This window comes from Salmo trutta, chromosome 1, assembly GCF_901001165.1.
Source record: "Salmo trutta chromosome 1, fSalTru1.1, whole genome shotgun sequence".
NCBI classification, from domain to species: domain Eukaryota; kingdom Metazoa; phylum Chordata; class Actinopteri; order Salmoniformes; family Salmonidae; genus Salmo; species Salmo trutta.
The window spans coordinates 69,876,327-69,894,409 of NC_042957.1; the positions used below are offsets into that span (position 1 = coordinate 69,876,327).

General features: G+C 44.0%; 1 protein-coding gene across 2 annotated transcripts in view; it reads right to left on the reverse strand.

The window, feature by feature from the left end:
• The window catches only part of srl (sarcalumenin), a 33,817-nt gene extending 16,423 nt beyond the window's left edge, over positions 1-17,394 (reverse strand). For both annotated transcript variants that reach the window (XM_029773504.1, XM_029773497.1), the window contains exons 1-2: positions 17,291-17,394; positions 1,178-1,282 (exon numbers count right to left, since the gene is read on the reverse strand). In XM_029773504.1, the coding sequence (XP_029629364.1) occupies positions 1,178-1,282; positions 17,291-17,348 (163 nt within the window). In that variant the 5' untranslated portion in view covers positions 17,349-17,394. The remainder of the gene's footprint in view (positions 1-1,177; positions 1,283-17,290) is intronic.
• Between the last annotated feature and the right edge of the window lie 689 nt (positions 17,395-18,083).

Sequence of the window (18,083 nt, forward strand, 5' to 3'; positions counted from 1 at the left end):
GTTCATGTAAGAGGAAAGGTAGAATGGTAAGAGAAGGTAAGACACGGGTAAGAGAAGGTAAGACACGGGTAAGAGAAGGTAAGACACGGGTAAGAGAAGGTAAGACACGGGTAAGAGAGGGAAACATAATAAGATGATAAGGAGTGTAGATGAAAGAAAGGAGAAAGAGAGGTAGAGTACAGGAGTTTCAGTTAAATAGGAGAGGTAGAACGGTAAGAAAAGGTTAGATTAAATGACAAACAAGTCATTATGGAATGAGAATGAGTTGGAGGGTTCAGAGAGAGAGAGAGAAGGAGAGAGAGAGAGGGGAGAGAGAGAGAGAGAGGAGATAAAAGGAAAACAGATTAAAAACAGAAGATTTGGGACTCGTTAACACTAACGATGTTACCCATTAGCGCTAATGGAGAAGAAGTCCATTAAGGCTCTGGCACCACGTGTTTCTTTCTCTAACTAAAGCTATAGGTTGCGTGCCAAAAAGCACCCTATTCGTTATATAGTGCACTACTTTTGACCAGAGACCTATGAGCCTGGTGAAAAGAAGTGCACTATATGCGGACTAGGGTGTCATTTGGAACGCACACGTACACAGGCAAGTACCCACAGACCCATAGAGGATCACCCATCATTACTTTCTATGATGTGCTCCATTAGCCCATAGATTAGTATAATGACACATCAGAGCAGGACTGGGAACCTGCTGAGTACATTTATCTGAACAGAAATATGCATTTTTCTCTGTAATAACACTATTGGCATTTGACAGGTAATTAATAGACATAACGCGACAAATTCAGAACCAATTCTGCATCCCAAATGGCATCCTATTCCCTATTTAGTGCACTACTTTTGATCAAAGCCATATGGGCCCTGCTCAAAGGAAGTGCACTACACAGGGAATATGGTGCTACTTGGTACATGTCCCATGTCACACCAGGTGCAAACATGTCTAGTGAATATCTGCAAAGGGCTCTACTGCATGTCTTCTTGTATCTTACAATATCTTTGTAATAATGCTAATGCTCAACAATGACATTTGATAACGTCAACAATATCTAAAGCTCTACAGCCTATTAAGATGTGATCATACTTGATATTTAGGGCCAGGAGTTTTTCTTTACCACGTGACCTGACCAGGAACAACTCTGGGCCTCAGTAATATATTTAACATATTATTTACCATGGTAGTTTTCTGCTGCGTTCTCCTCAGAGGCCAGCCTCAGCGTCTCGTCGATGTGTGATCTGTCTCTCAGGATGTTGCTCAGGACATCCTCCACCTCCTCCTCTGTGGAGAGAAACAGCAGGTCTGAAGTCAGTCTCTGCTAGTGAATCTTTGCACATTGGACTGGTTTAACTGGCATAACAGATGAGACTGGTCGGGGGGAAATGGGAAAGGTTTGTTTGTGCTAAAACATGATTTGCAATCACAGCCCAAAAGTGGCATAATTTACTGGTATGACCCCCCTCTATGGCTCTGCATCCCAAATGGTCCCCTATTCCCTACATAGTGCACCACTTCCTGAGATTGTGGTGCACACTGATCCTGTTTTAGGACAAAATGTGTGTGTGTGACTGTTTATTATCTATTTCACTTGCTTTGGCTATGTAAACATGTTTCCCATGCCAATAAAGCCCTTTAAATGTAATTGAATTGACAGAGAGAGAGGTGCTGACTGTTGCGTGTCGTAAACGTTCCAGTAGAGGCTTTACAGTGGCCAATTACCACCATGCTACATCAAGGGTCATTTCAATCAGTAAAAGCGCTGTCTCAATCTCTCTCTCTATTGCTGGGGTCTACAGGGATGGTGTCAATCTAGAAATAAAATGACTAATGGATTCTAAAGCATAAGAAAACAACTACAAAATGAACAACTATGAAAAGTCAGTCAGTGGCACCATACAGTATGTGAATAACAAAACCAGAGGATGAGTAGAAGTGATCTGTTCTGTTGTATAAACTGAGGAAAACAACCCTTTGTGATATCAAATCCAATCAACATCAAATCAAATGTTTTGGTCACATACACATGGTTAGCAGATGTTATTGGTCACATACACATGGTTAGCAGATGTTATTGGTCACATACACATGGTTAGCAGATGTTATTGGTCACATACACATGGTTAGCAGATGTTATTGGTCACATACACATGGTTAGCAGATGTTATTGGTCACATACACATGGTTAGCAGATGTTATTGGTCACATACACATGGTTATTGGTCACATACACATGGTTGGCAGATGTTATTGTGAGTGTAGTGAAATGCTTATGCTTCTAGACCCGACAGTGCAGCAGTATCTAACAGGTAATATCTAACAATTCCACAACAAAACCTAATACACACAATCTAATAAAGGAATAGGATAAGAGTATATAAGTATAAAATATATGGACGAGCAGTGACAGAGTGGCTAAGATGCAATAGATAGTGAAGGATACAGTACATATGAGATGAGTAATGCGAGATATGTAAACATTCTTAAAGTGACTAGTGTTCCATTTATTAAAGTGGCCAAGATCAGTTGTACTGCAAGCACCTTTCCTCAAACTCAGCCACAGGCTGCGTAGTTACCATACAAGCATTGGCGGTTCTAGACCATTTCAACTGGGGGGGCCAAGCTGGGGCCAGTTGTACTGTTAGAGGGGCCAGTTATATTAGACGTTATTGTTGTCATATCGTTTTCTTCACTGCATTGCAGGCATTAGCAGGCAAAAGACCATGTTCATAATCATTAGTGTTCTGCGTTGCCACTGTCTAATAACGGATGTAAAAAAAGAACAATAGCAAAAATTTGTTAAGTAAAAATTATTTCATTTAGATTCCTGTCTATCCGCCTCCCAGGCCCAGAGAGATTCCTGTCTATCCGCCTCCCAGGCCCAGAGAGATTCCTGTCTATCCGCCTCCCAGGCCCAGAGAGATTCCTGTCTGTCCGTCTCCCAGGCCCAGAGAGATTCCTGTCTATCCGTCTCCCAGGCCCAGAGAGATTCCTGTCTATCCGCCTCCCAGGCCCAGAGAGATTCCTGTCTGTCCGTCTCCCAGGCCCAGAGAGATTCCTGTCTATCTGTCTCCAAGGCCCAGAGAGATACCGGTCTATCTGTCCCCCAGGCCCAGAGACATACTGTAAGTGGAGAGAAGAGGGGATGTTGAATGAGAGATATTTATATCCAATTACATGGCTGTGGGATGAACAATTCCCTCCAGGGGGGGGGGGTACATTTAGCAGTGTCCCCATTCATTAGCATTCTAGCATTCTGTGTGTGTGTGTGTGTGTGTGTGTTATTTATTGCATTTGATCACAGCTGCTACTACAGTATGATCACTTCTTTAATTAGACAGACTGCTGAAAATACAGGTTTCACGTAGCCATGGTTTCACAACACCACCATAGATAGTGTTTGTGTGTGTGTAGTGGGGGAATCCCCAGTTTCATAACAACCTGGGATAGGAGTGTGCACGCACGCACGCACGCACGCACGCACGCACACACACACACACACACACACACACGCACACACTTTCTCTCTCTCTCTCTCTGCTCCACTCCCTAACAACCCCATTGTCATAAAGAGGGGAGAATGTCAGATTTTCTCTACCCCTCTGCTTTACCTCCTCCAAATATAACCCTCTGTTGTAGACTTATCAGCCTGTTAGGACTGTCCTTGTGTGCCCATTACCCAGGAACAACCATCATTTTATGGCCCCTGACTGTACCGTACAGGGGCCACTAGGGGCCCACAAACAGGTCAGGTTACACAGCACGGCTACAGCCATAGAAATATAACTACTAGAACAGGTTTTCCAATTCAAGTCAATATTCTGTGATGGGTGGACCAGCGGCCATATTGACTGTACCCACAGGAGTAATACCATGTCAGCCATATTGAGTGACCCATTCTGAGGTGGTCTGAAGGGCTTTGACTGTTCTAGAAACTATATTTCTATGACTACAGTTACAGAGCAGAGCTATATTTAGGGGCAGCTGGGATATCACCCTGATTCATACTCCTACACCCAGGAGGTCGTAAAACTCGGATGCTGCCTTCGTGTCGGTCCTGTCACAGGAGATCGGTATGTGACTCTTAGTCGAGGTACTTCCACTTATAAAGTCATTCACAAGTTTCAGAAGTCGGAAGACACCCAGGTGATAGATGGTCATGCTGGAGTACTCATACACACATCTACGTGGCGTAGTCGAGTACCTATCCACCCTTGGCTGCTTGACTCATAGGCCTCCAGTAAAACAGTCACGGTGGATATCATTTTTATGTTCTGAATTGCTCAGTGTCTAAGACGAAGTGTAAAGCTAATTTATACCGAAAACCACACCCTAAACTATATGGACAGAACAAACCACACCCTAAACTATATGTACAGAACAAACCACACCCTAAACTATATGGACAGAACAAACCACACCCTAAACTATATGGACAGAACAAACCACACCCTAAACTATATGGACAGAACAAACCACACCCTAAACTATATGGACAGAACAAACCACACCCTAAACTATATGGACAGAACAAAACACACCCTAAACTATATGGACAGAACAAAACACACCCTAAACTATATGGACAGAACAAACCACACCCTAAACTATATGGACAGAACAAACCACACCCTAAACTATATGGACAGAACAAACCACACCCTAAACTATATGGACAGAACAAACCACACCCTAAACTATATGGACTGAACAAACCACACCCTAAACAATATGGACAGAACAAGCCACACCCTAAACTATATGGACAGAACAAACCACACCCTAAACTATATGGACAGAACAAAACACACCCTAAACTATATGGACAGAACAAACCACACCCTAAACTATATGGACAGAACAAACCACACCCTAAACTATATGGACAGAACAAACCACACCCTAAACTATATGGACAGAACAAACCACACCCTAAACTATATGGACAGAACAAACCACACCCTAAAATATATGGACAGAACAAACCACACCCTAAACTATATGGACAGAACTAACAACACCCTAAACTATATGGACAGAACAAACCACACCCTAAACTATATGGACAGAACTAACAACACCCTAAACTATATGAACAGAACAACGGATGCAAATTCTCTACTGCATTGTTTCTCCTTCATAACTGAACATATTGACAAAGGATTTACCTAGACAGTAAACAGAGAAGATATTTATTATTGAATCATATATTATTTATAACTGAATCATCTAAATAACACAAAGTCATAAATGACATCCTGTCAGCAAGTACTGCTCATTTTCACCTATCAATCAGTCATGGTTACCAAAGCTGTACCTCCTAAAAATGTTCTCTGAATGAACGTGAAAAAGCCAGACATCAAGTTCTCTTCCCTTCAAACATGATCAGACCTCATGCATTCCTCTGGACTTCCCCCTCAGTCCAGTCCAGATACCACCAAATGTTCGCCCACAAACATAGAGCAGAAAATGTTCCAAAGCTCTGGCCCTGGGAGGTATAATGTTGGAGATGTCTGTCCAGAGATGTCTGTCTGTCAAGCTGAACCAAGGGTCAAAGGGAATAAAATCTAGGAATATTGCTCTTGGCATGGTTCTGTCATCTGAGCTGGTAACTAAACTACGAGGAGGGGCGTGGGCCTGGAGAATGGAGGTCATGCCAGGTTGCTTGTGTAATCGTCACAAATCACACGGCTGGTGGTGACCGATGTGGGGAAAAGGCTCAGAGAAGACCTCCTCATCCATAACTGGACCACAAAACTGGTCACATAAGTCTGACTTGGTCAAAAGTTTTAAAAAAAGGTATTAGGTGAACAATAGATAAGTAAATGCACACAATGCAAATAGTCCTGTAGCCATTTGATTACCTGTTCAGGAGTCTGCTGTTGGTCAAGTTTGGTCATTTTAATAGAAATTCAGCCCTATATGTGAGAGGGGATTTTATGTCATCACTGTACATGTGGAGTACACAGAGTATCCCTTTTAAAGGATTGTGACATTCTGGGGACATGATCCCATCTTGTACATATTACAGATGGACACAATCTGAAATACATCTATTACAACATATGTAATAGGAGTGTCATTACACAGTATAGTGCTTTATAACCTGCCTTAAGTGTTAAGGCAACACAACTTTACTTCAGCCATAATGACTGCATTATGGCTGAACAACACTATATTTATTTGTTTTAATTTTCCTCGGTTGGATGTACATTTTATTTGAGACACTGAAATGGTGAGATACTGAAATGTTCACCGATCTACCAGAATAATGGATCATATGGAAATCAATTAATACCAGAACACATACTATCACATTTGAAACCATTCAATCACAAATGAGTATTTCTCACATTTAACATCATTCTAACACATATCACAACTCTTTAATGACAAGAGATTTAAGCTATCAAGTGACTTCCACAGTCCAGTGATCTTTAACACCGAAATAATTGGAGTGAAAGTAGAACATCTAAGCCATGTAGGATCCCCGGGGTCAGTCGGACAGCTGGATCTCAGGTTTAAAGTTCTAGAAGGAACCAGCCAGGATGAGGATATGTGACCTCCTAAACTCCCCTCTGCACTTAGCTGGGGGTGGGGAAAATCCGCCTCACCCCTATCATTCAACACCTTACCCCCACACGCCCCCGGGCGCTAAAGAGATCCTCTGGCTAACTGGACTGTTCCTTGGCTACACCAGGGTCATGTTCATTAGGGCATGCAGCGTTTTCCATCTCAAAACATTCTGCAACACAAAACAAAAATGAGCGTTTCTTATTGGACAAGGAAGTACTTTTTTTTGTCCACTTTCTTCTGTTTGGTGCCTAATGAACACAACCCCGAGTCATGATACCAACCACGGGAGGACTTAGCCTTCCTGGTGGGCCGTGGTGTTGAGGCCAAAGGCCTGGACCTCTGACTAGCTGCTTGGACTCAATACACAAGACATATACTACTGCTTTCTTTGGCTTCATTTGTATTGGCCAAGTCTCAAAAGAAAGCTGCATCAAATGACCCAGAACAACGACGTGGTGGACACTGGGCATTTGACTTATTTGTTTACTAGCTCCTGCAGTTAGCATATTTGATTGACATTTACACTGTTGACTTCCATTTCCAAATGAACATCTCCACAGCATCAGCTCTGATCTGGAGTCGTAGAGTACATCTGCTGTGAGAAGGTACGGATGGAGCTGTGTTTACATTGAGCAGACATTAAAAACAGCAAACATCCGTTAAGCTTTTAGTGCAGTGGGCTAAATCTGTCACGTCCTGGCCAGTATAAGGGTTAATTAGTATTGTAGTTTGGTCAGGACGTGGCAGAGGGTATTTGTTTTATGTGGTTCTGGGTGTTGTATGAGTTAGGAGGGCATTTGATTTAGTATTCCGGGGTTTTCATGAATTCTATGTTGAGTCTAGTGTGTCGTTTTCTATGTTTGGTTAATTGGGGTTGGGACTCTCAGTTGAAGGCAGGTGTTGTCTATCTGCCTTTGATTGAGAGTCCCATATATTAGGGTGTGTTTGTGGTTGTTATTTGTGGGTGATTGTTCTGTGTTTCGCCTTGTGCCTTACCAGACTGTTTTTGTTGATCGTTCGTGTTTTTTTGTTATTTTTGTACGTTCATTTTGGAGTTTAATAAATGTTCAAAAATGAACAACCGCATGCCTGCTGCGTTTTGGTCCTCCTTCACCGACGACAACCGTGACAAAATCAGGGTCACACAGAGGGTTTCTTGGCCGTCTTAAACACATCTACAAAAGTATCCACCTCACACACACGGCTATGGGCTAAAAATAAAAAACACCTGTACCATGTCAGATATAAAGTTAAAATGTATTCCATTTTGAGTTTACATCCCAATATTACACTTTATATACATCACAGAAGACTGAAATATAACAAAACCGTGTGAAATAGAAACACTGGATTTTCTAAGTAAAAAAAATATATATGTTTATTAAATATGAAATTATGAAAAATATGAATAACATTCCACCCATGAGGCCACTAGGTCATTTGACTTCAGGAAAGAGCTACTACCACATTATACCACATAAAACCCAGAGGAACAGGCCAATACGTCCCATGTTAAACATACAAACACAATCCTATAGACACAGGCCTTCTGCTGGTTTCACTCCGCCTGCCTACGTTCTCCACCAGTGTCACCTGTTGAATGGTAAAGACAGACACTGTAGCATTGTGTCAACGCTAACCAAGGGAAGTGATTACGGGGGGGCCTTGAAACTGTCTTGTGCCAGAGTAAGAAGGGAGAGGATAGTGAATGCTACAACACGCCTCAGAAAATAATTGTTAGGAGCATATTCTACCGCTCAGACTTCAAATGAATGCTAGACAGATGCTCCTTTCAGCGCCAGTAGGTTGCTGGTGGCAGTGCCATGGTAGTGATGACACACGCTGCCTGGTTAAGGCTTACTTGTGTACTGCCCATCATAGTGGAGTCAACCTGCTAAAAATAAAGACTGCGCAATGTTGCTCTCAGCTCGACCCAAGAACAACCAACAACCAAAGGTTAGCAGGGTGGATAAAAGGGCGGATAGGACAAAATAATGCCTTTCAACAGCTTCAACAACAACAGTGTATTGTATATGCATGTGATAAAGAGTGCCTTTGATAGCCTGATACCTGGTACAGAGGCCTGTTAAAGTGGTCTGGTACAGAGGCCTGTTAAAGTGGTCTGGTACAGTGGTCTGTTAAAGTGGTCTGGTACAGAGGCCTGTTAAAGTGGTCTGGTACAGAGGTCTGTTACAGAGGTCTGTTAAAGTGGTCTGATACAGAGGCCTGTTAAAGTGGTCTGGTACAGAGGCCTGTTAAAGTGGTCTGGTACAGAGGCCTGTTAAAGTGGTCTGGTACAGAGGTCTGTTAAAGTGGTCTGGTACAGAGGCCTGTTAAAGTGGTCTGGTACAGAGGCCTGTTAAAGTGGTCTGGTACAGAGGCCTGTTAAAGTGGTCTGGTACAGAGGTCTGTTAAAGTGGTCTGGTACAGAGGTCTGTTAAAGTGGTCTGGTACAGAGGCCTGTTAAAGTGGTCTGGTACAGAGGCCTGTTAAAGTGGTCTGGTACAGAGGCCTGTTAAAGTGGTCTGCTACAGAGGCCTGTTGAGGTGGTCTGGTACAGAGGCCTGTTGAGGTGGTCTGGTACAGAGGCCTGTTAAAGTGGTCTGGTACAGAGGCCAGTTAAAGTGGTCTGGTACAGAGGTCTGTTAAAGTGGTCTGGTACAGAGGTCTGTTAAAGTGGTCTGGTACAGAGGCCTGTTAAAGTGGTCTGGTACAGAGGCCTGTTGAGGTGGTCTGGTACAGAGGTCTGTTAAAGTGGTCTGGTACAGAGGCCTGTTAAAGTGGTCTGGTACAGAGGCCTGTTAAAGTGGTCTGGTACAGAGGCCTGTTAAAGTGGTCTGGTACAGAGGCCTGTTAAAGTGGTCTGGTACAGAGGCCTGTTGAGGTGGTCTGGTACAGAGGCCTGTTGAGGTGGTCTGGTACAGAGGCAAGTTACAGTGAATGAAGATCAGTGAGGCCTGGGGATGTCTGTGAGTCTCCAGACCGGCTAACACTCTAGGTCTTAAAATAGAGTGGAGAATTCTCTGTCCCCCTCCCCCTTCCATCCCCTGACCCATTGTAGGGCTATTTCTGGCCACAGGGGGTACCAGCTCCAAACACTTTAGCACCTGTTGCTACCCTCCAGCAACTAACCATGCCCTGCACAAGCCTCTGTGTCCAGCCATGCTCCCCTGACCCTGGGATGTGTTGTTGTCAGCTACATGTCATCCATGTTTGTTATAAGCCCGGGAATGAACCACAGAAACTCTATATCAAATAAATGTTCTTATTTTCTTCCTTCACTTTTTTGGAATACGAGTTGGGCCTAACTTCTCTACTTTTACAGTCTATAATGATCATCCACAGAATGACTTGTCTCTTATGTCATGTTATCGATGACACTAGATCAGTGTCACATGGGTTTGACAGTCATGTGTGGATCAGAGTATTCCATCCATGGAGATGAATAGTGTGGTTAATAATCAGGTGGATCTCTTGGTAATGAGAGTGTATTTTAGATAGTGATGCTGCTCCTCTCTGGTGGAAATCCCCTGGCCCGGTGTAAAGGTTGCCTGAAACTCCCCGTGGCCCAGAGTAAATCCACAGGGTTCAGAGGAAACTAAAGACCTAGCGGGCTAATCATGTTAACGCTAATTTAATTTACCTCCGCTCCCTGGTGGTGCAGCAAGCACAGCAGAACTTCATCTGGAGGTTTTACACTGATATTAGATGTGTATGAGAGCACACGCTCACACACGCTTGCTCACATGGACAAGACACTGCAATTGAAGCAGGACGTTTACAGTGCCTTGCGAAAGTATTCACCCCCTTTGGCATTTTTCCTATTTTGTTGTATTACAACCTGGAATTAAAATAGATTTTTTGGGGGGTTTGTATCATTTGATTTACACAACATGCCTACCACTTTGAATATGCATAATATTTTTATTGTGAAACAAATAAGATATATGACAAAAAAACAGAAAACTTGAGCTTGCATAACTATTCACCCCACAAAGTCAATACTTTGTTGAGCCACCTTCTGCAGCAATTACAGCTGCAAGTCTCTTGGGGTATGTCTCTATAAGCTTGGCATATCTAGCCACTGGGACTTCACCAATTTGGACTATTTTCTGTATGTTCATTACATGAAATCCCCCCCAAAATATATTTAAATTACAGGTTGTAATGCAACAATATAGGAAAAACGCCAAGGGGGTGAATACTTTTGCAAGGCACTGTATGTGCAATCTTTACATACCTGAGAGTACTAGAGAATATACTGTAATGTATTTCATACTTTTGTTACACGATACAAATGTACTGTAATGTATTACATACTGTTCGTACACTATACAAATATACTGTATTGTATGTTGCATACACTATTCAAATGACTGCCAGTGCTTTGAAGGTTAGATTCTCTTTATTCTCTGTTATCTGGCCCCCAGTGACCCCTGAACCAACTAAGTTTATGAACTTCATGCACCTCCTCTACAGTACTTGTTAATGAATGAAGTAGTTAGTCCTGATATGGCCCCCATAATAATGGAGCATGCAGCCATACCAGGGCATAACAGGGCTAAGAACTGGTACTTTCACAGTATTGATTGAGAGAGAGATGAATCTGCCACCAGTATCAGGATGATTGTAACATTTCCTTCCGTTGGGGTGCATCAGTGAGATAATGAACTGCTATAGTTGAGGCGTGACACAGAACTTCCCCCAGCCCTGGCCACTAAAGCCTGGAGAACATCAGGGCGTGTCTCACCCGTCCCCAAAAGCCCAGAGCCTACATCATCATCGGCAGCTCTACCCGCAGCATTCTGACTGGAAGTGCTGCCTGTTGCCGGTCGGAATGTATCTCCAAACTGAACTACGGTTGCCTGGCAACAGGCTCAACTAGGACAGACACATGGTCCGGGTGACAGACGTCCTGGGGTTCATATCAGAAGGTTCGCCTGGCGCCTTGGGGGGTTAATTTAGAGAGTGTGGGGGTACGGGGGCTGATGCAAACTACAGTAACCACATCCAGAGGCAACAGGCACGAAGTTCTCTCTCTCTCTCTCTCTCTCTCTCCTCTCTCTCTCTCTCCTCTCTCCTCTCTCCTCTCTCTCTCTCCTCTCTCTCTCTCTCTCTCTCTCTCTCTCTCCTCTCTCCTCTCTCTCCTTCTCTCTCTCTCTCTCTCTCTCTCTCTCTCCTCTCTCTCTCTCTCTCTCTCTCTCTCTTCATCTCTCTCCTCCTCTCTCTCTCTCTCTCTCTCTCTCTCTCTCTCTCTCTCTCTCTCTCTCTCTCTCTCTCTCTCTCATCTATATTCTACAGCTCGATGCTGGATGTAGGCTAGAGGGTGTGGATGATTAGGAGGCGAGGTGTTAAGTCCAGATGTATTTTCTAAAGCTCTATATTCTGGGTGGGCTAGAGGGTCCGATCTATTTTCTACAGCTCTATATTATGCTGGGCTATACACTAAGTGTACAAGACATTAGGAACAGCTGCTCTTTCCATGACATAGACTGACCAGGTGAAAGCTATGATCCCTTACTGAGGTCACTTGTTAAATCCACATCAATCAAATCAAGTTTTTATTGTCACATGCTTCGTAAACAGCAGGTGTAGACTAACAGTGCAATGCTTACAATCAGTGTAAATTTAAGGGGAGGAGAGAGGTTAAAGAAGGATTTTTAAGCCTTGAGACAATTGAGACATGGATTGTGTATGTGTGTCATTCAGAGGGTGAATGGGCAAGACAAAATATGTAATTGTCTTTCACAGGAGGTTGGTGGCACCTTACTTGGGGAGGACGGGCTTGTGGTAATAGTTGGAGTGGAGTAAGGGGAATGTTATCAAATACATCAAACACATGGTTTCCATGATGCCATTCCATTTGCCCCATTCCAGCCATTATCATGAGCCGTCCTCCCCTCAGCAGCCTCCACTGGTGCCTTTGAACAGGGTATGGTAGTAGGTGCCAGACGCACCAGTTTGAGTGTGTCAAGAACTGCAACGCTGCTGGGTTTTCCACGCTCAACAGTTCCCTGTGTGAGTCCATGCCCAGATGAAATGAGGCTGTTATGAGGGCAAAAGGGGGTGCAACTCAATATTAGGAAGGTGTTCCTAAGGTTTCGTACACTCAGTGTATGTAGGCTTGAGGGTGAGGATCTATTTTCTACAGCTCTATATTATGCTGGGCTATATGTAGGCTTGAGGGTGAGGATCTATTTTCTACAGCTCTGTATAATGCTGGGCTATATGTAGGCTTGAGGGTGAGGATCTATTTTCTACAGCTCTGTATAATGCTGGGCTATATGTAGGCTAGAGGATGAGGATCTATTTTCTACAGCTCTATATAATAGGCTATATGTAGGCTAGAGGGTGAGGATGATTAGGGAGGTGTTAACAAGTCTGAAGCAGCTACCCAAGAGGCCACTGACACACCACATGACACTCAATGATGCATTCCAAATAAGGGAAAGGGGATACCTGGTCAGTTGTACAACTGAATGCCTTCAACCAAAATGTGTCTTCCACATAGGGATGCAACATTCAGGAGTTCTTGTCAAATAGAAATGTAATACACAGAGTGGGCGCTCTCTTTAAGGTGCGAATTAGGCCTGCTCTTTACTTGGTATTTCTATGAGCAACTTTCTGAAAATGGAGCGGATTTTCTGACCCTATAACCCCTTCTAATTGTTGCAACAGAATGTAATGGTCCTTGGGGTATGTTGGTTGTAGTGGTGGTCTGATACCGGTAAAGAAGAAAAGTCCCATATCCTATCAGTAGCTGTGGTAGCCAAGCAACAAGCCAGTATCAGGTATAACTGCCATGCTGGGAACACACTACTGCTGGTTGTTTTCACTGTCTTAGGTTTACATTCCTGTCCAGCCTCAGACAGCCCCCCGTGCCTCAGACCAGTTGGCCTACTTCACTAAATGGATGCAGGAGTGATTATGAGAGTGTTTTGGCCGCTCTGAGTGCATTCCACACAGCCCTCTCAGTCACCCCCCAACATCATGATTCAGAATAAGGACCCGTCTAGCCTCATGATAGTTGTGATATAGCCATCTTGGAGAAGCAGGTGGTCTCATCTCAGAGTTCTTCCTGGTCAGGTCACATGATCAGGAAACATTCCTTGGCCCAATCATCACACTCATAGTCATGTACATACCTTAAACACATTTAAACTCCAATACACAGGGCACACAAGCTCTCTCCATATGTACAAACCCATACATAGACTCCAGACGAAAGGGCAAACCAATTGTCAACTTGTGTCAAAAATGGAGACAGAGTTCATGCCATTTTACAGTTAAAGAACGTTCGAAGGACTCCTGGACCGGGGCTGTTTTTAGGGATAAATCTTAAAAGGATTTCATGGCTTAAAAGCTAAGCTGGCCAATGTCACAGGCCACAGTGTAAGCACTCTTGGTGACGTGGTTCTGGATGCTAGGAGCTGGCCGATGGAGGGCATGTCCGGGTGGTAATTCCACAGAAGGGGGCGAGGTCCATGAGGGTCAGTCTGAGGACACAGTGGAGTGACAAGGGATGGGGGGGGGGCTTTATGCTGGGGTGTTGATCTGACTCTACTGTCCCAGCAGTCCTGTCACTGATCCACAGAGACTCACCAAGTGACCGAACCTTGAGGCTGAGGGGACTGAGGGGCTTGTCCAAGAGGGGGAGGAGGGGGTCGGGTGTCCCCACTGCCAGCACTGGAGGGATGCCCCGGGCCCCCAGGCCTACTGCTTGCCATCAATGGGGGATACAGAGGGAAAGAGTGGCCGTGTCACCCCATATCTCCTCACACTTCAGGTCAGGCCAAAAGCATTCTGTTTAGTGTTACTTCTCTGATTAGTAGGGAAAGGAAAGGGGGATACCTAGTCAGTTGTTCAAATGAATGACTTCAACTGAAATGTTTCTTCCGTATTTAACCCAACCCCTCTGAATCAGAGAGGTGCGAGGGGATGCCTTAATCGACATCCACGTCACCCGCGCCAGGGGAACTTGCTCAGGGGCAGGATTCGATCAGCAAGTATTATGGCATCTAGTGTAAACAGTCAGGAACACAGGACAATACAGCAATCAACTGTTAACACTTATCTGCCACTGACGTCAATGCATAAATCATCCAAAATCAGGATTCTGCTTTAAGTAAGAGAAGAGAAAATGGTCCAGTTAGCACAACAGGAAGACAAGACCAACCCTGGTCTGAATGAGCAGTACAGTGTCTTTGCACCACTCCTGGTTAAACAGGTGGCCTCTAGAAATAGCCATTAACATTGTCAGGATAACAAGTATCTCTTTGTAGCAGTGATGAATCCAATTAAAGAAGCCATGTCATTTATAACCATTGCAGTAATATAATTTCATGATGACATACAATAGCCTAACTGAACATGACAGTGTGGAATTTCCATCTGGACGCTCCAACCTCTTAACCAGTGTATCAGTACAATACTCTTAGTCGTTACCACTACTGTTTCCATGGGCTTTGAAGGACCTCATGCATACCAAGGAAACAACATTTACTGGCAACCATTTTGTTAAATACGGGCAACATCCCCACAGTTCAGTTTTACAGTGTAATCTAGGCGATGCTAAAATAAACCTAAAGTAGGCTAATGCTAACCTCGTTAGCCCATTGGAACTTCCTTCTCCACTCATATGAACAAGCCATCCACAGGAACAACAACATCCCCCAACAGTAGCGCTCCATGGAATCAGTGTTACACACTAACAAACCTAGCTATAGGAGGACGGGCTCATTGTAATAGCTGGAATGGGATAAATGGAACGGTATCAACGCTACATAGCTAGCCACCCACGCTGCTGGACCAGACTAGGCCCAAGCTAAACTAGCAGATGTTGTGACTAGAGGGAGTACAGCTACGACCGGAAGTGACTTTCGGTAGCAGGTTAGGAGAGCATTTTAACTAACCCTAACCCTTTTCCTAACCTTAACCTAAGTCTCCTAACCTGCCACGTTAATTCTCCTAACCTGCTGTATAAATTCTCCTAACCTGTTACGAAAAAGTAACTTTCAGCCGTAGCTGTAGTCCCTCTAGTCAGAACCGCTAGCAGGGTCTGTGTGCTCCCGCTCTGGCCTCCTCCCTCCTCCGGCCCCGCCTGACTCGATAATGCATGTCCCTATAAGGCCAGCTGCTGGGAATAAATTGTCATTGTGACAGTGCAGGGTGACAGCAGCTGTGAAGGCAATGTGGTTAAAGGGTAGTGCTGGGTCTGGGGAGGGGTGGAAGGAGTCCGGGGGGAGGGGAGGGGAAGAGGGATGGGGGACCTATAGTGGACGGTGTCCAGTTACGGGACGCCTGCCTTCCAATCCTAGACATCTGACAGCAGGCTGGGATTGGGATAGGAAAGCATGTTGCCCTGGTGCTGAGTGGAGCCCAAGGACGGACAAGGGGAACAGGAAGAAACTGTTTTACTTTCCAGAGATCCCTCCACCACATTTCTGGAGAGAGGCTGATCTGGATGTAATCTGGGCATTTTATTTCAACACAAAGGCAGATAAAGCTATGGACAATACATGTAATCACTTGAAAATACAAGTATGTTATATACATTAATCAATCCAGTAAAATGTAAAGCTAATCAGTCAATAGATACAAGTATCAAACATGTCCCTATCACATCTACTTGTCAGCAAGGACAGAGAGAGGGGAGGGAGAGACATTCTAAGAAAGGGAAAGAGAGAGGGGGGAGAGAAATGTAAGAAAGGGAGACAAAGTGAGAGAGAGAGAGAGGAATCAAAGAAAGCGAGACAGAGGGAGAGAGAGTGATACAGTGAGGGAATGCAAGCTTTTCTCTCTAGTACAGTCTGAGACGTTCCATCAGCTGGTGCCATACTTTAGGACAGCTGACACACCGTCACCAAGCCAAAAGCTTCTGGTTTATTAAAGTCACACCGACTGTGTGTGTGTGTGTGTGTGTGTGTGTGTGTGTGTGTGTGTGACCAATAAAGATCTCGATGAGGCTTAATAAAGAAATATATGCACACACAGTAAAAATAACGAGAGACTACAAGATGTGCCAAGTTGGCACCATTTTAAAATGTTTTTCTAAAAAGATGAGACCTTAAAATGTTCTGTCCTGATTGAACCCAGCATTCTACCACATTTAATTTTAAACCCTTTTAAATAGTGCTGCAGGGTAGCAGAGAGAGAGGGACACGGGTGTCTATGCTCATGCCTGTGTCCAGGTGACCGCCACTGTTTGAAGGACCCTGCATGTCCTGGCTTAAACTACAACACACAAAAAAATACAAAAACTCAATTTCTACAGTACCTTCTCTGTTCCTATAAACCCACACAACTGACTGACAGAAGAATCCATCTGCATAGTTGCTAAAAGCCCGAAGAGTAAGACAGTTTAGTCCACTGAAAAGAATGTCTGGAAGTATCGGCATAGAGATCTCAGACTTTTCCAGTTTGAATACAAATAAAGTACGTTGGATCAGTAAAAATGGATCCAGTGTGTGTGTCTCCAAGCCAGCAAATTGACTGGACAATGAAAGCATGCAGACAGCCAAGACATCCAACCCAACCATGCCACGTCTCATACATTTGATACATTAGCTGTACCCCAGGACATGTACAGTCCAGTACTGTAGTCTTCCAACGACCAAAAGCCCTAATAAGCCTATAAACACACACCCATTCAAAATCTGTTTATATCAACATCCACATAAACATATAAAAGGGTAGATAAGGTGTGAGGCTCCTTACCTGCTAAGGCCAGGACCAGCAGGCTGAAGAAGCAGCAGATTGACACTATACCCTTCATGATGGCTGCCAGGAGAACTCTGATAGCCTCACAGACTATATATACCAAGGTAAGAAAGTCAAAGGGTATGAGGTAGAACAGGGGGCGGGACAGAGCGAGAAAGAGAGAGGGCCGTTGGGTGGAGGGTGTGTGTGTGTGTGTGTGTGTGGCAGGCAACACGGGCGTGAGAGCTGCACCACGGGGCCTTGCGCGTAGCGGCAGCTGACTGTCTCTCGTTTAGATAGACAGGCAGTTTGGGCACTGAGGTCAACACATAGGGACAGAGGTTTAACAGTTCCTTGTCAAATCATTCCTCAATTATATTATACAATGGTACATGGATTACAATAGAATGTAATATTAGATGCTGTACAAACTGGGACTGCTGATACATTCATATGGTTGAGTGGTAAAATCAACTCATTTGCATTCTACACCCACTGAGCAAATTCTGATCTTTTAGGATTTAGGGATAATTAAAATAATAATTACGATAAACCATATTCACAAATTACACTCATTATCTGATCAACATGAAAATGGAACAAGCAACAACGCCTTGTCAACAACAGAATGCAATTAGCAAGTACTGTAGCTGTGACAGTTGTATCACTTTTACTACACAAACCATTCACAATAAATCATTTTAATTTAACGAGGATGATTCTGGCGTTGAAATGAGCTGTCGAACGAACTCTAGGCCTGTTAAAAAGAAAGAATTATGTCCATTTGGATGCCATGTTTGGGGGTTATCAA